The sequence below is a fragment of the Rhinoderma darwinii genome, chromosome 1 (assembly GCF_050947455.1).
Source record: "Rhinoderma darwinii isolate aRhiDar2 chromosome 1, aRhiDar2.hap1, whole genome shotgun sequence".
NCBI classification, from domain to species: domain Eukaryota; kingdom Metazoa; phylum Chordata; class Amphibia; order Anura; family Rhinodermatidae; genus Rhinoderma; species Rhinoderma darwinii.
Window position 1 is genome coordinate 129,275,352 of NC_134687.1, and position 24,570 is coordinate 129,299,921.

Consider the following 24,570-nt stretch of genomic DNA (forward strand, 5'->3'; position numbering starts at 1 on the left):
AGGCTGGTCCAGAACTTTACATAAAACTTAACCTCAGTATTTAATATTCCCACAACACTTCTTAAATACAGTTATTAATCAAACTAACCTTGGGACAATGTCTAGAGAACTGCTGACATCTTATCATTGTACAAACACCAGTTCAATACTTGGGATAACATTGTTCCCCTGTCACTTACACACAACGTCTGTAGTGGGGAAAATACAGGCCGGGCTTCAGGCCCCCCCTGAGAATAGGTCTACACATACGAGCACCGCGTCAAACACTTCTACCTCGGGTAGTTGTATGTTCTGCAGTCGCTGGGACTGTTAATCTGGCCGGGCTGCACTTTTCACAGGTACCTTTGCTGTTTTACCTATGTCATGCCGTGCGCACATCATGCCGGCTGCTACAAACCTAGTGGTGGCATTATTGTATCCAGGGACAAGCCAATTTACTGACACCTGGCTGCATATACCCTTGTTGTCAGGTCTGTCTTCTCTCGCTCTCTCAATTGGCTTACCCGATGATCCAATAAAGTTCCTACTACCAATGGGCCCATAATTGTGGGCGATGCCAAAAGCGTACCTAGAGTCAGTGTAAATGTCGGCCGTCTTACCTTCTGCCAGGTTACAAGCCTCAGCGAGCACCTCCAGCTCCGCTCCTTGAGATGAACAAGAAGGTGAGAGTGGTTTCTGGATGATTTACCTGGTGCTTCGTATCCCGGCTTGTACATACTGTATAATAAAATATCTCTTTATTACAAATTTACATTAAAAACCCATGTCACATATAGATAGAACATCTCAAAGGGGTGGCGTCTTCATTCTCTAAAATAAAACCAAATGTTATACACTTCTCAACACTCATCTGATAATCACGAGCACTTTGAGAATCTCACTTTTATCAGGTTCTGCAAATACTTGATTAATACAAAAACAAATAAAAAGAAAACATTCCTAAAAACTTTACATCAAATTAACAATGTCCAGACAATTTTTGTTTTGCCTTCCCCCTCATCTTAATCCATAAAGACTCGTGTGAGTGACGTCACCTCTGCCTCCTGTGTAAATTTGCTGGAGGGGGATGGTCTCTTACACAACCATCTACACAAACCTCAAAATGTAGGTTACTCTCATACACATTTAATCTGGATTACTCATTGGGGTCTCTTACACATTTTTAGATCTTCTGAAACCAAATTAATTAACTCAAAACAAACCAAAATTGTACCTGAACAAACCAAAATTGTACCTGATCAGTTCCTTCACCCTTCCCCCCTTTGTGGACTCTGCGAGAGTGATGTAGCAGAGTTCAAAACGACATCTCAACATAACACTAATTTAACCCTCTGTAATGTACAACAGCCTGAAACAAAAAATGACTTTTTCCTGACGAAAATACATTTGATCTTTACAATGACATAACTCATGTGTGAAATCAAAAATAAAACAATTGTAGTTAGTTATTCAATAAAACAGAAAATATTATCTCTGATAACATTAATTACTGCAAACCAATAAACTGTATAGAAAAATAGGGAACGGTGGGGGGCACATACATTTTCAAAACCCCGTGTCTCACAGTATCTAAAGTTTAATACATCTGAATTAACATCAAAACACATGAAATCTGATCACATCAGAACACATAAATATCGTAACTTTTATCAACAACAGCGCATGCGCAAAAGAGAAGAAATTTATTTCGGTTTGTACACATTACATATATATATATATATCTCAGCAGTGCATATTGAAATCCCTTTGTCTCATCAGCCCTGCAGACTGCACCCAGTCAGCCCCCCCTCCTCCTCCTCCTCCTCCTCCCAAACACAGCACACTTTAGAGGGGAGGGAGGGGGGGGGGGGGTCACAAACTCACAGCTTCTCACAATCTTAACACTTTCAATGCCTGCAAAACAACATACGTATCTGCAATCATTCATCACACCATTGTATAGGAATTATCTACGTTAATGTTTAACCATACAATCTGTCGGCCACCATCTCTATATTATGATGACGTGTTGCTTCATCTGTGAACTAGACTGGAACTTCTGTAAATAGAAAAAAAACACTACAAATGACAAAATTAACAAGGTGATTATTTCATACTGATTTGGTTGGGCCGGGCGTGGCCACATCAGGGGCAGGGGGGGGGCAGCCTCTCCCATTGGAAACACAGTGCGCAGCTGTGAAGGGGGGGTGGTTTCCCACCCACAATGAGGACACACTCAACATGAGGTACGGACGCCATTACCGGGCGTTGGCTGGTCCTGTTTTCTAATACATATAACATACAATACCTTTCTTATTCCTAACTTCCTCTTCTGCAAATCCCTCTAAAGCACTTTCCATCAACTTACTACCTTCCAACTTCCCTTTGTTCTCCAGAATACCTTTTGCCCAATCTGCGGCTTGGAGCCGCCCTCCTCTATGGATCCCACACACTTCCATCAATTTCTTCATTTTACGCACGATCCTGGAGATTTGAATATGGACCGTAAACCATCCATTCTAACAGTCTATATTATACACGTAATTTATATAACAATTTTCGATCTGCAACTCTTGGTCTGGCAGGAAATAATATAATTTCACAGTCTCCAACGCTAAGTCTCGCCGAAATAGTATAAACTCTAGTCTGCAATGTATTTATCATTACATCTCGCTAGAATTATAAAAAATCTTTAATTAGACTCTCAAAAATATTCAATTAGACTCTCTGGCCTCGCTGGAAATATTAAAAATTCCACAGTCTGCAGCTCTCTGGTCGTGTTATATAACTTTATTTATTTAGACTCTCTGGCCTCGCTGGAAATATTAAAAATTCCACAGTCTGCAGCTCTCTGGTCGTGTTATATAACTTTATCCAGTCCCTAATTACCCAGAGGATGGTTAGTCGGGCGCGACTAGGGTCTCACAGGTTTCCAACCTCACAGCGGAAAATATCACCTCTGTCGCCTGAGATAATCCAGGAAATCAACAAAAGGGTTCTACAGATCGCTACAAGACTGCCCACTAACACAGATAAGACGAAGATTTATAAAATCAATTCGCTTACCGTGTTATTGCGGAGGTGATCAAATTCCTTCAGTGGGCAACTTTGAGTCCTCTGTTTCACCCTGTGATTGTCGACTGTCCGGATTTTGATTTTTCCTCGAGTGAGGTCCCGGCTTCGGCACCAAATGTCAGGTCCGCATTTCACACCGAATAACCACCTCTGTAAATTGAAAGCTGAAGGCATGCCTGGAGAGAAGTACACCACACAAATGTCTGAGGTACAGCTTCAATGTCAGCCAGGAGGGACTGAACTTTATTCAGAACAAAGAAACACACACAGAGAAGACACATGCCCCTCCCTATAGATGTGTGACTTGCTTAAATTCTATTCGCTCCCCAGCTGTAACTTTTCCTATACATTCTTCTGCACACTCCTCTTTGCATTCCAGGGGGCGGTGTCTTCCATAGGTGTGTCCGACATGAACAAAGAACTTGTTATATATATCAGTATATAAAGAACTGAAATGTATATACATATGTGTGAGGATAATATTTTTCAGACAATATACATAGTAATGATCCCTGACAGAAGTACCATTGTTTCTTTAACCCCAGTCTATTTCTATTGAAGCCTCCGATGCATCATCTACTGTAACTCGCTTAAAGAGGCTCTGTCACCAGATTTTGCAACCCCTATCTGCTATTGCAGCAGATAGGCGCTGCAATGTAGATTACAGTAACGTTTTTATTTTTTTAAAACGAGCATTTTTGGCCAAGTTATGACCATTTTTGTAGTTATGCAAATGAGGCTTGCAAAAGTCCAAGTGGGTGTGTTTAAAAGTAAAAGTCCAAGTGGGCGTGTATTAGGTGCGTACATCGGGGCGTTTTTAATACTTTTACTAGCTGGGCGCTCTGAAGAGAAGTAACATCCTCTTCTCTTCAGAACGCCCAGCTTCTGACAGTGCAGATCTGTGACGTCACTCACAGGTCCTGCATCGTGACGGCCACATCGGCACCAGAGGCTACAGTTGATTCTGCAGCAGCATCAGCGTTTGCAGGTAAGTCGATCTTACCTGCAAACGCTGATGCTGCTGCAGAATCAACTGTAGCCTCTGGTGCCGATGTGGCCGTCACGATGCAGGACCTGTGAGTGACGTCACAGATCTGCACTGTCAGAAGCTGGGCGTTCTGAAGAGAAGAGGATGTTACTTCTCTTCAGAGCGCCCAGCTAGTGAAAGTATTAAAAACGCCCCGATGTACGCACATAATACACACCCACTTGGACTTTTACTTTTAAACACACCCACTTGGACTTTTGCAAGCCTCATTTGCATAACTACAAAAATGGTCATAACTTGGCCAAAAATGCTCGTTTTTTAAAAATAAAAATGTTACTGTAATCTACATTGCAGCGCCTATCTGCTGCAATAGCAGATAGGGGTTGCAAAATCTGGTGACAGAGCCTCTTTAATAAAATGTTTTAAATTGCAGCCTCAGGCAGGTTGCCATGTTCGACAAGAACGTACAAAATTAAACTCGCGTTGTTTGCAAAGGTCAAAAAGTGAAAAAAAATTATGTATATAACTACTCCTTTCTATTCATCTAATTATCTGCTCTGTAAAAAACATAAATAAACTCTCAAGGGTGAATTCACACGTAGCAGATTTTATTTTTTTTATAGAAATGTCTACGTCCGAAAAATCGACTTCATACATCTTATTGGAGTTGTTTCTGCAGCATTTGCATGGATTTCTAAAATCCCCATTCAGATAAATGGGACAATCGTACAAATTTCTGCAACAAATCTGCCATGCGTGAATATACCCTTAGACATCGTGTGGTACTGCAACTCTGTGCAAACGGAGCTGTACAGAGCCCTAATAGGGCACCAATAAACTTCTGTGGGGCCCACCTGTACCTCTGGTTTCACGTGAAGGCATACAGAGCTTTGTTCTGTTGAATTTCACAGAAAATAAAAATTGTGGCATGTACCATCCGATGCAGTATTATGGAGGTATTCTCCTCTAGAAGTATTGCTAATGTCTCGTTGCACAGTGCGTGCTATTGTATACAGCTGAGTGCCTACAGATCCATAGCTCGGAGGGACTCGGCGTGCCAGCGTACGGCCTACTGCACACTGCTATGCCATGTGCATGAGGCCTTATTCCAACGGGAAATAACCACGTCTCTATCTGTTGAAAAGCTTGCAATAATTGTGTTTTGAGGAAAGATAAACTTTATATGGCTACCTGCTTCAGTTTAATAATAAAATCATTTCAGTTTTCTCTTCAACTTGTTGAGCGTAAAACGAAACATTGGCTGATACATGAATATGATCAATTTCATTAATCTTTGATATATTTCCTTCTCTACTGGAAGACCGCAACTTTGCTTATGTCCAGTCCGTATATGTAGAATCTCAACGGGCCTATGATCAGTGATTGCAGTAGAGGTGCAGAGCTGCCAAATGAACCCCTTCCTGTTCCATACTACTCCTCCCATCCCTTTTTTTATATTCTAGTTCTTGTGGGTTTTTTTTCCCCCCCTTCTTCTTTCTCCCTTTTTCTTGCACTATTTTCATCCATGATGAAAAATCTCACCATTTACGCCTCAAAAAACGCCTGAAAAAAACGGAAGCAGAACACCTACAAACATCTGCCTGTTGGTTTCAATAGAAAATACGGCGTTCTGTTCCGACGGGACATTTTTTTTACGCCTCATTTTCCAAAAATGGCGCGTAAAAAGACGTCCTAGAAAAAGAAGCGCATGTCACTTTTGAGTCGTTTTTGGAGCCGTTTTTCATTCACTGAAAAAGAAAAACTGCTCCAAAAACGCAGGGAAAAACGCGAGTGGCTTAAACGTCGAAAAATCGTATTTTCAGACGTTTTGGAGTTTGTGTGTGCACTTACCCGTACAGTTGACATAATGTAGTCCGCACATCCCCTGTTTACTAGGGAAGATGTGCAGCCGACAATGATAATGATTTTCAGGACCGCATAAAAGATTAAATCAGCCGATGAACGTTTGCTTGTTCACCAGCTGATTGCTGCCCTGTTCATACGAACGCTCGTTCGCCCGGTCATTGGCTCGTGTAAATGGGCAACGCTATCAGTTCTATCAATTTTTGGGAGAGCTACACATTGGAATCAGAGGGATGATGATTGAATTATTTCCAATAACGTGCGGCACATCACTTAAGATAAAATGTAAACTGATTGCATCAGAATTTCATGGGGACCTTTTAGTTTAAAGCTTTGTCACAATCTATTCATATAAAGGGAAAGGATGTGCTCATAAGATTAGTCAAGATGAGAAAAGAAAAGCATCCGTGAAATGAGTCAGTTTCCACTGTTGGTTTACCGTTTTTGAAAAGAGAAGCGTGTGTTTTTACACACAATAGTGAGTTCTACTTCACCAGTCCTTAACGCACAATTAGCGGAAGTGCTACATGTGTTTATAAAGCTCAATACTTTGTCACGCTCATTTCCCAACACTGCCTTCTCCACTCACGGAATCCACGTACAAAGAATGAAAAGCCTTCACGTTGCTTATACCTATAAGGCCTTGTTCACATGGTTCAGATTTGCTGCAGGTTTTCTGCAGCGTTTGCATACATCTTTTAAGTCAAAACCAGAATTTGATCCAGGAGAGCAGACGTATAAGGAATTCATATATATGTATGTGTGTGTATGTGTATGTATATATATATATATATATATATATATATATATATATATATATATATACACACTACCGTTCAAAAGTTTGGGGTCACCCAGACAATTTGATGAGGTAATCGGGAGAAATTTCACCCCATGCTTCCAGAAGCCCTTACCACAAGTTGGATTGGCTTGATGGGCACTTCTTGCGTACCATACGGTCAAGCTGCTCCCACAACAGCTCTATGGGGTTGAGATCTGGTGACTGCGCTGGCCACTCCACTACAGATAGAATACCAGCTGCCTGCTTCTTCCCTAAATAGTTCTTGCATAATTTGGAGGTGTGCTTTGGGTCATTGTCCTGTTGTAGGATGAAATTGGCTCCAATCAAGCGCTGTCCACAGGGTATGGCATGGCGTTCCAAAATGGAGTGATAGCCTTCCTTATTCAAAATCCCTTTTACCTTGTACAAATCTCCCACTTTACCAGCACCAAAGCAACCCCAGACCATCACATTACCTCCACCATGCTTGACAGATGGCGTCAGGCACTCTTCCAGCATCTTTTCAGTTGTTCTGCGTCTCACAAATGTTCTTCTGTGTGATCCAAACACCTCAAACTTCGATTCGTCTGTCCATAACACTTTTTTCTAATCTTCCTCTGTCCAATGTCTGTGTGCTTTTGCCCATATTAATCTTTTCCTTTTATTAGCCAGTCTCAGATATGGCTTTTTCTTTGCCACTCTGCCCTGATGGCCAGCATCCTGGAGTCGCCTCTTCACTGTAGATGTTGACACTGGCGTTTTGCGGGTACTATTTAATGTAGATATTGCATTCAAAACCAGACGTTTGCAGCTAGAATAGTCATTTAGCACATTAACAATTTATAGAGTGTATTTCTGATTAATTTAATGTTATCTTCATTGAAAAAAACTGTGCTTTTCTTGCAAAAATAAGGAAATTTCTAAGTGACCCTAAACTTTTGAACGGTAGTGTACATATATATGTCCTGTTTAGGCTCCGTTCCTAGTTTTGGCTTAAAAAAAATACATGAAAAATCTGCAGCAAATTTGCACTGTGTGAATAAGGCCTTAGGGTGGATTCACACACAGAATATTTTGTTGCAGAAATTTCTGCGACAGAAAATCTGTTCCATTCATCTGAATGGAACTTGCAGAAACCTGTAGTAACCACTCCATTCACATGAATCAAATGTATTTTCAGTCGCAGAAATTTTAGGATTAAACACAATTAAACTTTTATTTCAAAAGGGTATCTTGATGAGTAAGATAAACCTCATCTAGTCTTATCCCATATTTCTGTGCTTTTCTGAGCATTAAACATTTAAAAATTATTTTGGTCAAGTTGTTTAAAAATTTTATTCAGCTCTTTCTGTGATTACGGGTTCCCAGAAGGGTTGATATCCAGCTTTTCCATTCTAAGGCTGCATTCACACGAGCATGTTCAGTCCGTAAAGGATGGAACGTATTTCGGCTGCAAGTCCTTATGTACGACGCTAGGAGTCCCTGCTTCTCCGTGGAACTACTGTCCCGTACTGAAGACATGATTACAGTACGGGACAGTTGTCCGGCAGCGAGGCAGGGACTCCTAGCATCGTACATAACTATGATGCTAGGAGCCCGGCTCGCTGCAGTGTGTTCGGTCCCGGACTTGCGGCCGAAATACGTTCCGTCCTTTACGGACCGAACATGCTCGTGTGAATCCAGCCTAATGAGTGGCAAATCTGCCTACTAATTGTATGTTATGAGACAGGAGCAAGTGGTGTGTATGACTACATAACGTGGCAGATTTGACGCTTAGAAGTCCAATAAATTAGATGACCATCTTTTTGGAAACTATAATGGCATCTGTATTGGTTTTCATAAAACATATATCCGTTTTCCTGAAAAAGGAAACGAGAGATGCGCCAAAACCAGGAGTGGGTCCAAAACATAGAAGAGGTGTAAATCTTTCCATTATACTTTTTCTGTTTATTTTCCATTCCCGGTTTTGGCTTATAAATATGGATGTAAAATACTGACCAAAATACTGCCATTGAAAGTCTGCTTAGGCTACATTCACATGAGCGGGACAGATTTACCCGCATAAATTTGTTTGTGTGCGTTGCATTTGGAATCCGTTTGCTTTGCGAGTGGCATGTATTTTTCACGCACTCGCAACAATTCCTTTATTTTTTTTTCAAATGTAATTGATGCATAAAACACGGACAGCACACAGATGTGCATCCGTGTGCTGTCCGTGGTTTTCACGCACCAATTGACTTCAATGGGCGGCTAGATGCGTGAAAAAGCACCAATATAGGACATGAAGTGAGTTTGACACAACAGACACTCGCTGCGTGAAAACTCACGCATGTGTGAATAGCCCCATTGAAATCAATGGGGCCGCGTGCTGTGCGTTGTTTCAACGCATGGCACACGGACAAGATTCACGCTCGTCTGAATGAGCCCTTAGCCTTCACACATTTGTCGGGTGTTTTAGGTCTCTTTCACATGGCAGTATTTTGGTCAGTGTTTTGCATTAGTATTTGGAAGCCAAAACCAGGAGTGAAACAAAGTATAATACAAAAATTTGTCCCTCTTCCGTATTTTGGACCCACTTCTGGTTTTGGCTTACAAATACTGATGCAAAATTGTGACCAAAGTACTGCCATGTTAAGGAGGCCTTAAACAGCATGTAAAATCACCAGCATTTTTAAAATGTAACATGTATTTTATAGCGTTTTTTGATGGTGTTTTTTTATTTAGTGTCATTTTTGTACATGGCGCTTTGAATATCTGGAGGGAAATGGGCATCGTAAACTGCAGATGGGGGGGGTTGAATACACCGCAGCAGGGGACAAAGTATTTTGGCTTGAGGCTATGTTCACACGCTTAACAAAAACCGGCTGAAAATACGGAGCTGTTTTCAAGGGAACACAGCCTTTGATTTTCATCCGTCTTTTAAGTAACTTGTGTTTTTAGCGGCGTTTTTTACGGCCGTTTTTGGAGCTGTTTTTCTATTGAGTCAATATAAAAAAACGGCTCCAAAATCGGCTCAAGAAGTGACAGGCACTTATTTTTACGAGGCATTTTTTTACGTGGCTGTTTTTAAAAATGGCCTTGTAAAAGAGACCCCGTGTGATCGGAACGCTATTTTTCCCATTGAAATATGTTTGGAGGCGTTCAGCCCCTGCATTTTTAGCCGTTTTTTACGGCGTTTACGAAAAACAGCTGAAAATAGCCAGTGTGGACCTAAATTTCATATTTGCTGTGTTTTTGTAAGCAAGAAAATTTATCAATGTGCCTTGTATATTATATATATAAAAGAGCAATGATTGAACGGTTTGTAGACTTGTTTGTGGAACATTTCCTCCTCAAGTCCTTTAAAGGATTTTTCTGAGTCTGTAGAAACTGCCCAGCAACGGCAGGCCTACATCACAGTAGTTACATAACTGTCTTACCGCTGCTCCGCTTCTTCAATAAGCCAGGAAACAGATTTGGGCAGCACCCGTAAAAGTCACTATGCCAAGTCTATTGTATTGGCCATTTGCCCATCGCCTCTTGCTGCTTGGTAACTTTTTTTTTTAATTGGTCACTTATTAGGGAAGATTGAAACATTGGATAATAAACTCATTTACTCTAGTTTAAGCACGTTCTTGCTGCATTGAAACAAAACAAAGACAGCATCCAACCGTGATCAGATACATTTGGAAACGTCATTTTTTTTTTCTCTGTGAAATTATACAAAATATATTAATGCCGGTATTCTTTTTATGGCTACCTAAAGATTTATTTATTTTTTGTTTTAAATCAGAACTAATTTTTTTTATTACATTTTGTAAAGCATTACATATAGCACTCAGTAGAAATACATATGATCTCCCGCTTCACTCTTCTCCCCCCCCCCCCCCCTATCCAGTGCACAGTCCTCCTCTATATTTCTGTCTTTTTCACTCCACTATAATTTCTTGTTCCACCCATTGATAATATCAAGTTATCTTGCCTCACGTTTCCCAGCATAAATCCTTCCAGTGATCTCGCTCTCACCAATTCCATTGAAGTCCCTGGGTGGTCTATCCATTACCTAAAGATTTCTAAATAAGCTCTTGCCACGTGGCATTGCACTATTCCAGAGGAAAACGGAGAGCGATAGATGTCATGATACCCAGTTCCTAGCAGTGGTCGTCTATTTCCTGTGACAAATCTGCAGAGTTTTCATTTCCCAGTGGAACGTTTTTCACTTCACTTTGATGCAGTGGCAGAATTGTCCTCCTTGGTGCCCTTGTGGCATAGTGCCTAATCCCTACTGGCACACTTCCTTTGTGCACATTTTCAATGTCTATCTTTTAAAATCAGTGCTTTAACTTGCTGGTGACATAACCATCTCTATCTACAGAGCGAGTGGCGTAGCTTGCAGGCCCAGCACTATAGTTTGTACTACCTAGTAGTATATTATTTGGTATCTGGTGAGCTTGTAATATTGTGCCCAGTCACAGTTTACCAGCCTTGAAGCATCTGTTTCTGCAGGCAGAGAGATTGATGCAGAGTAAAGAGAGATCAGTGATCCAGTTACAGGTGACATCATAGAAGGGTGTACATTTCTAGGTGACCATATGGCATTTCCTGCACGGACACTGGTAGAGTACAAAAACGGTGGAAAAAGAGAGCGGATAGACTGTTCACTGCCCGGATCCACTGTTGCATGTGTGTTAAACAACGTTCAGTTTAATGCTGTGTGAAGTCATTTTACTTTACAGTATTACAAAGTAGTGCTTAAAAGATTTTCTTTTAAATTCCCTTTTATGTTCAATTCTTAAGATTCTAAGCGGGGTAACCACTAACGTTTACGAATGTCACAAATTTATTTTTGATCACCTATGTATTAATGGGCATGGACCCTCTGATAACTTTTTGTAATCTTTATTGTTTTCTTGCTAGGTCACGTGTGTGTGTGTGTGCGTGCGTGCGTGCGTTCTCTGTTGAATCGAAACGTCGCTTACTTGAGGTGAATCCACCCGGTTTCATCTACTCTGAAGTCCTGGTGCCGTTACGATGTTCTATGGTTGCTAAATAAATATATATATATATATATATATATATATATATATATATATATATATATATATATAATTTAAAAAGCGTAGCAACGTTGTCGAGCTAAGTTGACAGATGTGCTATATATATATATATATATATATATATATATATATACACATATAGACACATATAGACACCATCTGTACTTTACAGATGGATTTTCCCAATATGCTGAGTAAGTCCTCGTTTTGTTCAAGCAAGTATAGCATATTACTATATGTAGCATTTTTGAACCTTTCTGTGTGTTAAAGGGGCTTTCCCACGTACGACATTTTTGCCTTTCCTTAAAATACCCAAACTGTTTGAAGAAGTTTTTTCTTAGGTTAAATGAACACATGTGGACAGTGTATTAACATCTCATTGAAATAAAAAGAGCTGAAAAGTGCACGTCGTTCCATTAGTCCAATTTTATGTGCTAAATAATAAAATTCTGTCTGCCTATAGCCACCACTGGAGGGGGCCTAGGGCAGAGTGCGGGGCTCAATGCCACACTTTTGAATGGGGCACCCCAACATGGACCCCCCAGATCAGACAATAATAACAAAAAAAAAAGTATTTATTCACCGCCACTGGTTTCTCTTCAGGACCATCCCACCCATGGCTTCTTCACAAGGTCTGTGTCGTAGCGCATATAAGGTCTCCGCACTGGGCAGTATCAGAACGTTGTATGTGATGTAGCCCAGCATCCGGACCTTCTATTTGCCGTGGCACAGACCTTGTGTGCCAGGGCCTGATGTGGCAGTCTGTGGAGATCTGGGGCAGGCCCTCCGTGAGCCCCCTTCCCCTCCAGGATTATGCTGTTGGCCTATGAGCTTACAGCATACTGATATATATTGAAGTCAATAATAAACCAGTAAGCTCGTAAGCTCACTATATGCAGGTGGTTTGGAGCTCTGTATCTCACTATATCGGACCACTGTAAAGAGTTTTTAAGAAATTAATCAGCACAGCATTTTGGACCTACAAATAATCTAGTGTTAAAAGGTGGGACCTGTCAAGTCCCCAGAAATTTTAATCTACTCCCATATCTGCATTGGTCCCTTACCTCCAATTCCAGCGTCCATTTATTTCGTGTAGTTGCCTTTGTTACCCCTGCATTCAACCCGATCAAATCGGCGGCTGATATGTTAATTTATGTATACATTGAAAACTGGGCTGTTGCCACCACCCAGCGTCAACGGGCGTGAGCCTAAACTTCTCTGCCAGCGATGGTAATGGCGAAACACATTATACAATAGTCCATTCTGATAATGTTCTTATCTACGCTGTTTTAGAATCAAACATATTATATGGCAGTACATATAGCGCAGATATAGATTTATTCAGTATAGTATATCGGTAGGCCTCTATGGGTGCCTTAATGTCAACTACCTAGTATGCGGCTTTTCTAGATTATTGTATTTATCCCTGCGTGTGTGCCCTTTAGATATCCATTATGGTTGTTTATCCTGTTGAAAGTAGAAAGGGATAATTGAGATAGCTGCACAGTGAAATGTAAATGATACTACTTTTATAAATTACGATACCCTAACAAATCTATTTCATCGGAATCTGCACTGTATTCATCAATGTCTTTGTTTTTCTGTACTGTGTCCAAGTCCTTGTCTCGATGTCACCACATTCCACATTTCTCATCCGTTTTTAATACATCGTCTTTTTTAATCTTGAAGTGAAGATTTACTAAGCAATGTATGTACTTTAAATGGGAAAGCTTTGAGATGTAAAATAATTCCTCTTTGTGTATTTTCAGGGCAGCACAGCTATCTCTGCGCAGGAAGGAATGACTGCATTATTGACAAGATTCGGAGGAAGAATTGTCCTGCATGCAGATTACAGAAGTGTCTCCAGGCTGGGATGAATTTGGGAGGTAAGGAGCACATCCTATGCCTTGTAGATTCTGTGTGTTGCGGGACTGCGAGCATACGGTATATACTCGTGACTCTATAAAATGACCTTAGTTGATTGCATAGCTGTGAACTTTTATATAGGTCCATGTCCACTTCACAGAGAATATAGCACTTGAACTCATAAACTCATAGCACATCCTACTGCTGGTTTCAAAGAGACTTAAAATGTGGAATCTAGTATTGTGAGAACCCATATCGGCACGTAAGGAAGCCTTAGTGACTTTGCAAATGTTTTTTAGAGGAGCGGCCCACTTTCCTGACATGTTTTTTTAAATTAAATACCGTATTTTCCGGATTATAAGGCGCACCGGATTATAAGGCGCACTTTCTATGAGCGCCTTATAAGCAATCTTGTTTCATATATAAGGCGCACTGGATTATAAGGCGCAGCACATTACCGTTAAACAAACCATTGCTCAGACTGCAAGTCAAAATTTATTACACTTTTTAACAATAACTTGCAACTGGTTCAGCTGTAATTGCAAATCAAAACGTTTACCGTACTTTTTCAGTTCATTCCTCCACCAGAAATCCATCAAATCCGTCATCTTCAGTGTCGGAGTTGAACAGTTGGGCGATTTCGGCATCAAGCATGGGGTCCTCCTCTTCATTATCCGAGTCGGTCTCGTTGCTGCTGCTAGGCTCTTCAGTGGTGATTCCAGCCTTCCTGAAAGCTCGGATGACACTGGAGACTGATACATTCTTCCAGGCATCCACGATCCACTGGCACATAGTGGCATAACTCGCACGGCGTTGCCTCCCTGTGTTGGTGAATGTGTGGTCACCTTCTGTCATCCAATGCTCCCATGCAGCTCGCAATTTAACTTTAAATGACCTGTTGATGCTGATATCTAGCGGCTGGAGCTCTTTGGTTAATCCACCAGGGATGACAGCAAGCTCCGAATTAGTTTTCTTCACTTGGGCTTTGACAGTATCGGTCACGTGGGCGCGCATCGAGTCACAGACCAATAGGGATGGGGATTTGTGAAAAAAGCCACCCGGTCTCTTGACGTAGACCTCCCTCAGCCACTCACTCATCTTCTCCTCATCCATCCAGCCCTTTGGGTTAGCCTTAATGATGACACCAGCAGGAAAATTTTCTTTAGGCAAAGTCTTCCTCTTGAAAATTACCATGGGTGGTAGTTTCTGGCCATTAGCCTGACAAGCGAGAACTACAGTGAAAGATGACTTCTCATTTCCTGTGGTACGTATAGATATCGTACTGGTCCCTGTTTTCTCAACAGTACGGTTTACGGGGATATCGAAAGTGAGGGGAACCTCATCCATGTTAATAATGTGTTCTGGCTGGATATTCTTTTCATTTATCTTGGTTATGCAGTAGGTGCGGAAAATGGCCAGCTTCTCTTCATAATCCTTTGGTAATTGCTGGCACACAGTAGTTCTGGTGCGAATGGAGAGATGACGCCTTTTCATGAAACGAAAGCACCATGAAGGACCTCCTCGAAAGTCCTTGATCTCCATGTCACGTGCTAAAGCAGTGGCTTTGAGTCGAATAGAGACAGTGGAGACGCTTCTACCTGCGTTTCTCTGTTCCATAACCCACTGTTCTATTTTGTCCTCCAACTGTGGCCACCTTGCTTTGTTTCCTCGGAAACTCAGTTTGGTCTTCTTTACTTGGCGGAGGGCATCTTCTTGTTTTCTCCACTTACGCACCATGGATTCATTAATGTTGAATTCTCTTGCAGCTGCCCTATTTCCATGCTCTACTGCATAACTTATAGCTTTAAGCTTGAAACCTGCATCATAAGCATGTCTCTTAACAGGAGGCATTTTTTGGGGTAGTGGGTATAGTTAACGCTAAAGCACAGATATATTGCAAGGATCCTGCGCACAGAGCTGTAAGTATCACTCAGTGTGGCTCCTGACTACGGTGGCCGTAATGCTCAATCCATTTATGGATACTGTAAAAACCCAAGTGAAGAATAAATTCATAGGCGCACGGGGGGGAGGAGCATGGTGTGTGCTGTGGTATGCCGCCGCCGACCCCTGCCGCCCACGATAGAGGTAAAGGATCCTGTATGAACCCCTCTCTTTACTGTCGGCTTCATATATAAGGCGCACCGGATTATAAGGCGCACTTTCTATTTCTGAGAAATTCTCAGCATTTTATGTGCGCCTTATAGTCCGGAAAATACGGTACTTGAATTCTTCATGAAATAATTGTTTTCTTAGAACTATGAGTTGGGCTGTTGCTCTGTTATTCCTCCTGGAAATCTATGAATAAATTGTCTCTAAAGTGTCATTGGCAGCACTGAGTTCGACAGTGTCAGACTGTAGGGACACATTACATTAACAAGCAGAATGATAACACCCAGTTTTCAATTTATTCATACAAATCCAGGAGGAAATATCAGAGGAACAGTTCTAAGAAAAGATGCTGCAGAATTGTTAGTTCATGGGGAATACAAGTATTACATGTCTTTCTTCTGCTGGGGTTTAGCTTCAGTTTGATTTGTATGAATAAATATCTGTCTGTTTTATCCTTTTGTCTAACAAATAAGTTTTTATTACCGGGGAAGCGTGAGATGAGTGCAGCAGCATCTTGCGCATGTGCAGTAAAGCAAGGCATACCGGTCCTCCGCTTCATTTAAGCACTGTGCATGCACAGGATGCAGTTGGACTCCTCTTCGTGCTCTTCTATGGTAATAACTTCTTTTTAGCCAATCTAAGGGTATGTTCACACTGAGTTTTTTGCAGGCAGAAAACTCTGCCTGTAAGGCTATGTTCACACGGAGTATTTTGGGGGTGGAATATCTGCCTCAAAATTCCGTTTGGAACTTTGAGGCAGATTTTCCTCTCCCTGCAGGCCGATTTTCGCGGTGATTTTCGCGCCGTTTTTTGCCCGCGGCCATTGAGCGCCGCGGGCATAAAACAGCGCGAAATACGCTTTCTCTGCCTCCCATTGAAGTCAATGGGAGGTCAGAGGCAGAAGCGCCCGAAGATAGGGCATGTCGCTTCTTTTTCCCGCAAGGCAGTTTTACTGCTCGCGGGAAAAAGATGCCGACGCCTCCCATTGAAATCAATGGGAGGCGTTCTCGGGCCGTTTTTGCCGAGTTTTGTGACGCGGTTTCCGCGTCAAAAAACGTTGCAAAATACCCCGTGTGAACATAGCCTAAAAATCCGCTCCGGTTTTTTTCAAGTGTTTTTTTGACAAGTTTCTACATATTTCTTCAACAGGCAAAGGGAAAAACCGTGAGCGTTTTTTTTCTTAAAATGCGTCAAAAACGTTAGGGCAGTTTGCAGCCTTTGTTCCGTCTCCCATTGATTTCAATGGGGTTTTTGAGGCGGAAAATGCCTCAAGATAGGCATGTTGCTCCTTTTTCCCACTAGCTTTTTTTTCTGCTTGTGGGAAAAAAAAATTCTCCACCGCCCATTGAAGACCATGGGAGGCAGTTTTTTGCCGCATTTTTCACACAAAAAAAAAAAACTGTGTGAACAGGGCCTAATCCAGACTGTTTTGAGAGGGTGATATTTAGGACCGTAAACCCCAGCAATATATTGACATGCTGGGGGTTTAGCGCCCTAAAATCTAGTGACAAATTCCCTTTACATTGTTGATTATATATTAGCTAGCTGTACAATTTATTGGTAAGATTTCTATGTGCAATGTGTTGGTTATTTTTGTACTATATCCCAATTAAGCAAATCGTGTAGATTAAAACCTAATGCAGTTTCTATTATTTCTTGCCTTGACTTGCCAATCTGTTTATTCATCTACCTCAGTGCTCTCTATGGTTTTAAACCTCTTTCTGCAGCCTTTGACTTGGTGACCATTACAGGTTTATTCCCATCTTATAAAGTGATATCATATCGCTACGCTATGCCATCACTTTATGAGCAGTGGGGGTCTGACTTCCGGAACCCCCCTCCCCCCAGTCCTAAGAATGAAGGGACCTCAGCGCTGATGTAGTGCTTCGACCCCTTTCTTGTTTTTTCCTGCACAGTGGAGCCCCGGCCACCTGCTGTTCAAGGAACTGCAGCGCCGCTCTATTCAGGTGAATTGGGCCGACTGCAGTACAGTGGTCTCTCAAGTTACAATGGTCTCAGGTTACAATATTTTCAACATACAATGGTCTTTCCTGGTCCATTGTAACTTGAAACCACATTCAACATACAATGCCACAAGATGTCTGGATCTTAGGCACATGTGGTTGGCTGGAATATCCAGCCAATCATCATGGGCATTTTACTGGTAAAACGCCTGTTGTAATGCAGTGCATGCCCTGATTGGCTGTCTAGTAAGCGCCTCTCTATAATACAGTACTACATGTCCTGTACTGCTCTTAACGTGCGCCAGTATAAGTTGCTCCTTTGGACATCAGATGAGGACGGCTCCATGTTATATTTCTGGTACACTGTGTACTGTACAAACTCCTGAAGAAGCTCCTGTCCTCATCGTAGAAAGTGATTTACAGCCTCCAGCAGCTGCAGTATTTCTGACTTTTTTTTTTTTTATATATGTGAGAACTTGCTTTATCTGTATCAGTCATCTGCTAAATAATAATTTTTTCTTATCTGTGGTTGACATTTTATGATCTTTGGAGCCCATTCCTAGTTTTCCCATAGAGTTATGGTCTCAAGTTACAATATTTTCAACTTACAATTGTCGCCCCGGAACCAATTAATATTGTAACTTGAGGGACCACTATATTCTGCACAGCCAGGTGGCAGGGAGTTTCATAGAAAACTTAGAAGAGGCACTAAATCAGTGCTGAGGTCCCTTTATTCTTAGGGATCTCCCACTGATCATAAAGTGACAGCATATTCAAGGGATATGCCATCACTTTGACATGGGAATAACCCTGTAAGTGTACTTGGCATCAGATACTAGCTCTGTGCAGATGAGACGACCTTTAAATGTTTACACCCTTCTATACTAGATGTGTCCTGCTGACTCATGGCTATTGTAGCATATGTGGCAAAAACACCTCAGAAGCGAATCTGATCTTTATCATGCTACGTTACGTTTTTTTAAAGCCATTTTCCTTTCACTCGCACAGACTGAAATAAATCACACACAAACCGAGATGTCCAGCATACATGTGGGCAAAGTTGTAGCTAAGATTTCCTTTACCAGGGGAAAAGAACCAGTTTACTACCCTAGCCCTGTATCTTAATACCCTAAACATGCAGTGTGGCTTCTCTTATACGCTATGTGAATCTTTTATGACAACCCGTTCCCAATCCATAGGCATTAATATGGAGTTGGTCTCCTCCCCCTTTGCAGCTAAAACAGCTTCTACTCTTCAGGGAAGGCTTTCTACAAGATTTTGGTGTGTCTTGGAATTTTTACCCATTTATTCAGAAGAGCATTTGTGAGGTCAGACACTGATGTTGGATGAGAGGGCCTGGCTCGTAATCTCTATTCTAATTAATCTCAAAGGTTTTTGATGGGTTGAGGTCAAGGCTCTGTGTGGGCCAGTTACGTTCTTTCTTGTCTTTAACCCCTTCCCGCTCCTGGACGTACTATTAGGTCATGGTAGCTGTATCGTTCGCGCTCCATGACCTAATAGTACGTCTCGGGAGTAACGGCCGTTTCGGCCGTCCTCCCGACACATACAGGAGCTGACACAGCTGCTGTCTCGTACAGCAGCTGCCGCAGTTCCTACAGCGCTGATTAACCCCTTAAAAGCCGCGTTCAATAGAGATCGCGGCTTTTTAGGGGTTAAGCTGCCATCGCCGGCCTGCTACACGATAGCGGCCGGCGATGGTGACTATGGCATCCGGACACCAAACAATGGCGTCCGGCTATGCCATCGACGGAAGCCTAGTGGGTCCTGACAAAGTCAGGACCCACTATGCTTGCTGTCAGTGAGTAGCTGACAGCTCTGATACACTGCACTACGCATGTAGTGCAGTGTATTAGAATAGTGATCAGGGCCTCCTGCCCTCAAGTCCCCTAGTGGGACAAAGTAATAAAGTAAAAATAAAATGTGTAAAAATAAGAAAATAAAAGTATTAAAAGTAAAATTACCTTATCAGTCCTTTATTATTAATAAAAATATATAAACAAACAAACTATACATAATTGGTATCGCCGCGTCCGTAAAGGCCTGAAATATAAAATTATTTTGTTATTTATCCCGCACGGTGAACGCCGTAAAAGAAAATAATAATAAACCGTACCACAATCACAATTTGGTCACTTCACGTCCCAAAAAATGAAATAAAAAGAGATCATAAAGTCGCATGTACCTATGGTACTGATCGAAACGACAGTTTGTTACGCAAAAAATAAGTCCTCGCACGGCTTTATTGATGGAAAAATAAAAAAGTTCTGGCTCTTAGAATATGGTAACACAAAAAGTGAATGATTTTTTACAAAACTTATTTTATTGTGCAAACGCCATAAGACATAAAAAAAACTATAAACATATGGTATCAACGTAATCTTATCGCCCCGCAGAATAAAGTGAAAGTCATTTATAGCGCACGGTGAACGCTGTAAAAACAATAGAATAAAAAAACAATAGTAGAATTGCTGTTTTTTAGTCACCACGCCACCTAAAAATAGAATAAAAACTGATCAAAAAGCCGCATGCACCCCAAGAAAACTACAATGAATTCCTCAAGGGGTCTAGTTTCCAAAATGGGGTCACTTTTGGGGGGTTTCCACTGTTTTGGCACCACAAGACCTCTTCAAACCGGACATGGTGCCTAATAAAAAAGAGGCTTCAAAATCCACTAGGTGCTCCTTTGCTTCGGAGGCCGGTGCTTCAGTCCATTACCGCACTAGGGCCACATGTGGGATATTTCTCAAAACTGCAGAATCTGGGCAATAAGTATTAAGTTGCGTTTTTCTGATAAAACCTTTTGTGTAATAAAAAAAATGGTATAAAGAGGATTTTCTGACCCAAAAAAATGTTAATTTCACCTCTACTTTGCTCTAAATTTCTGTGAAATGCCTAAAGGGTTCATAAACTTTCTAAATGCTGTTGGGAATACTTTGAGTGGTCTAGTTTCTAAAATGGGGTGTTTGATAGGGGTTTCTAATATATAGGTCCCTCAAAGCAACTTCAGAACTGAACTGTAACCTAAAAAAATTAATAAATGAGGCAATACTTCGCTTCTTACATTATACTGATAATGAGCCGTGCCCACCCCGAGATGACCCCAGTTTTGACCGTTTGTATAAACGGAAACCCCTATTAGACCGTTTCAGTGCCCGGTTTTCCCAAGCATACAGCCCCGAGAAGTGTATTTCTATTGATGAGTCCTTGGTACATTTTAAAGGGAGGGTTCAATTCCGCGAGTACCTGCCGGGTAAGAGGGCATGGTATGGCGTGAAGATGTATAAGCTATGTGAGAGTGCATCAGGGTATACCTACAGATTTAGGATATATGAAGGGAAGGACAGCAATATTCAACCCCCAGAATGTCCACCCTTACTGGGAGTTAATGCAAAAATTGTGTGGGATTTGGTGCACCCACTGCTGGACCAGGGTTACCACTTCTACCTGGATAATTTTTATACCAGCGTCCCACTCTTCAACTGCCTCGCTTCTAGAAGTCCTGCGGCATGCGGCACTGCTAGAAGAAATCTGAGAGTCCTCCCTAAGACTCTGCAGGGCAAACACTCAGAAGGGGTGAGAGCAGGGCACAATCCAGCAGCAACATATTGTGTCAAGTACAAGGACAAGAGAGATGTCCTTGTATTGACAACAATACATGGCCACACCAGTACCCATGTACCTGTACGAGGAACCAGTACAGAGACCCCCCAAACCAGACTGCATCCTGGACTACAATAGGTACATGGGAGGGTTGGACTTGTCAGATCAAGTCCTGAAGCCCTACAGCGCCATGCGGTGTGGTATAAGAATCTGCCCGTGCACATCATACCGATGGCTTTGTACAATGTGTACGTGCTACATCGATGTACAGGCCAGACGGGAACTTTCCTGGAATTTCAAGAGGTGATTATCAAGAACCTAATCTTTAGGGACCAAGAAGGGGGGGCACCCAGTACTTCTGGAAGCGAGGCCACACGCATCGTACCAGGGCAACACTTTCCAGGAGAAATTCCCCAAACTGGCAAGAATGGAAAAAGTCAAAAGAGATGCAAAGTCTGCTATAAGAGGGGGATAAGGGAGGACACAATATATCAATGTGACACGTGTCCCGAAAAACCAGAGCTCTGTATGAAAATGTTTTAAAATTTATCATACATCCCTTGGTTTATAATTTACCCCAATTTTACTTACCCTGATGTACTCCGCACAGCTTATCCCCCCTCGTCTTTCCCCTCTGGGCCCTGCTGTGTGCCCATGCAGCTGATAACAACCACATGTAGGGTATTGCCGTACCCAGGAGAACCCACATTACAGTTTATGGGGTGTATGTCTCCGGTCAAAATGCTCACTACACCTCTAGATGAATGCCTTAAGGGTGTCGTTTTTAAAACGGAGTCACTTCTTGCGGGTTTCAACTGTACTGGTACCTCAGGGGCTTCTGCATACATGACTTCGCACCAGAAAATCCCCAGTAGGCCAAATGGTGGTCCTTTCCTTCTGAGCCCTCCCATGGGCCCAAACGGCAGTTTATCACCACAAATGGGGTATTCTGACACTCAACAAACTGCGCAACAGAATAGGGTGTTTTATTTCTTGTGAAAATAAGAAATTTTCAGCCAAAACTAAATATTATTGGAAAAAATTAATTTTGTTTTAATTCCCAGCCCAATTCAAATAAGTTCTGTGAAGAAACTATGGGGTCTAAATGGTCACAACACCCATAAATGAATTCCTTGAGGGGTGTAGTTTCCAAAATGGGGTCACTTCTGGTTGGTTTCCATTGCTTTGATACCTCTGGGGCTCTGCAAATGCGACATGGCACCCGAAAACCAATTCAGCAAAATCTGGACTCCAAAGAACACACAGCGCTCCTTCCCTTCTGAGGCCTCCCATGGGCCGAAACGGCAGTTTATCGCCACAAATGGGGTATTGCTGCACTCAGGAGAAATTGGGCAACAAAATGGGGTATTTTGTTCCCTGTGAAAATAAGAAATTTTCATCACAAATGACATTTTATTGGAAAAAAATTACATTTTTTTAATTTCACAGCCCAATTCAAATAGGTGCTGTGAAAAAACTGTGCGGTCAAAATGGTAACCACAACCATAAATGAATTCCTTGAGGGGTGTAGTTTACAAATTTACTATTAAGGGATTCCTACTGTTTTGGCACCTCAACACCTTTTCAAACCTGGCATGCTGCCTAAAATATATTCTAATAAAAAAGAGGCCTCAAAATGCACTAGGTGCTTCTTTGCTCCTTGGGCTTGTGTTTTAGTCCACGAGCACAGTAGAGCCACATGTGGGACATTTCTAAAAACTGCAGAATCTGGAGAATACATATTTAGTAGTGTTTCTCTGGTAAAACCTTCTGTGTTACAGAAAAAAATTTATTAAAATTGAAATTCAGCAAGAAAAATGAAATTTGCAAATTTCACCTCCACTTTGCTTTAATTCCTGTGAAATGCCTGAATGGTTAAAAAACTTTCTAAATGCTGTTTTGAATACTTTGAGGGGTCTAGTTTTTAAAATGGGGTGTTTTATGGGGGTTTCTAATACATAGGCCCCTCAAAGCCACTTCAGAACTGTAGAAGTACCTTAAAAAAAAGGCATTTGACATTTTCTTAAAAATATGAGAAATTGCTGTTTATGTTCTAAGCCTTGTAACGTCCAAGAAAAATAAAAGACTGTTCAAAAAACTATGCCAATCTAAAGTAGACATATGGGAAATGTGAACTAGTAACTATTTTGGGTGGTATAACCGTCTGTTTTACAAGCAGATGCATTTAAATTCTGAAAAATGCTATTTTCTCTAAATGTTGCAATTTTTCACCAATAAACACTGAATATATCGACCACATTTTACCACGAACATGAAGCCCAATGTGTCACGAGAAAACAATCTCAGAATCGCTTGGATAGGTCTAAGCATTCCGACGTTATTACCACATAAAGTGAAATATGTCAGATTTGAAAAATGGGCTCTGAGCCTTAAGGCCAAAACTAGGCTGCATCCTTAAGGGGTTAAGGACCTTGTACACTAGGGATCAGTCATGCTGGAACAGAAAAGGGCCTTGCCCAAATTGTTCTCAATAAGTATGATGCATACAATTGTCCATAATGTCTTGGTATCCTGTAGCATTAAGATTTCCCTTCACTTGAACTAACGGGCAAAGGCCAACCGCCGAAAAACAACCCCATAGCATTATCGCTCCCCCACCAAACTTTACAGTTGGCACAATGCAGTCAGACTGGTAACGTTCTCCTGGCATTTACCAAACCCGGATTTGTCCACCAGACTACCAGACAGAGATGTAAGTCTTTCATGCAGCTGCTCGTCCATGGAAACCCATGCCATGAAGCTACCGGCACACCGTTTTTGTGCTGATGATGCCAGAGGAGGTTTGGAACTCGGCAGTATTGAGTCAGCAGAGCGTTGGTTCCTTATATGAACTATGAGCCTCCGTACTCTGCGACCTCGCTCTGTAACTTTACGTGGTCTGACACTTCGTGGCTGAGTTGCTCTGGTTCCTAAACACTTTGCAATAATACCGTTCACAGTTGATCGTGTAATATCTAAGAGGTAAGAAATGTAATGAATTGACTTGTTACAACGGTGGCGTCCTATTACAGTACCACGCTGGAAATCAGTGATCTCTTTAGAACGACCCATTCTTTCACAAATGTCTCAATGGGACTGAGACTGCATGTGTCAATGGGACTGAATGAAACACCTGTATTGAATGGTTAAGAGGTGTGTCCCAATACTTTTGAAGATGCATTCTGAGGACTATTTCTATTGGTTTACATCAAGTCTTATGTAGAACTATTGATATCCTCCTGTGTTGTGCCAAATTACAGGCTCAGCTCTGCTATGTCTTATATTCTG

General features: G+C 41.6%; 1 protein-coding gene across 4 annotated transcripts in view; it reads left to right on the top strand.

Annotated features, from left to right (window-relative positions):
* NR3C2 (nuclear receptor subfamily 3 group C member 2) overlaps positions 1-24,570 on the top strand; it is a 351,146-nt gene that overhangs the window by 254,731 nt on the left and 71,845 nt on the right. For all 4 annotated transcript variants that reach the window (XM_075860365.1, XM_075860367.1, XM_075860366.1 and 1 more), the window contains exon 4: positions 13,492-13,608. In XM_075860365.1, the coding sequence (XP_075716480.1) occupies positions 13,492-13,608 (117 nt within the window). The remainder of the gene's footprint in view (positions 1-13,491; positions 13,609-24,570) is intronic.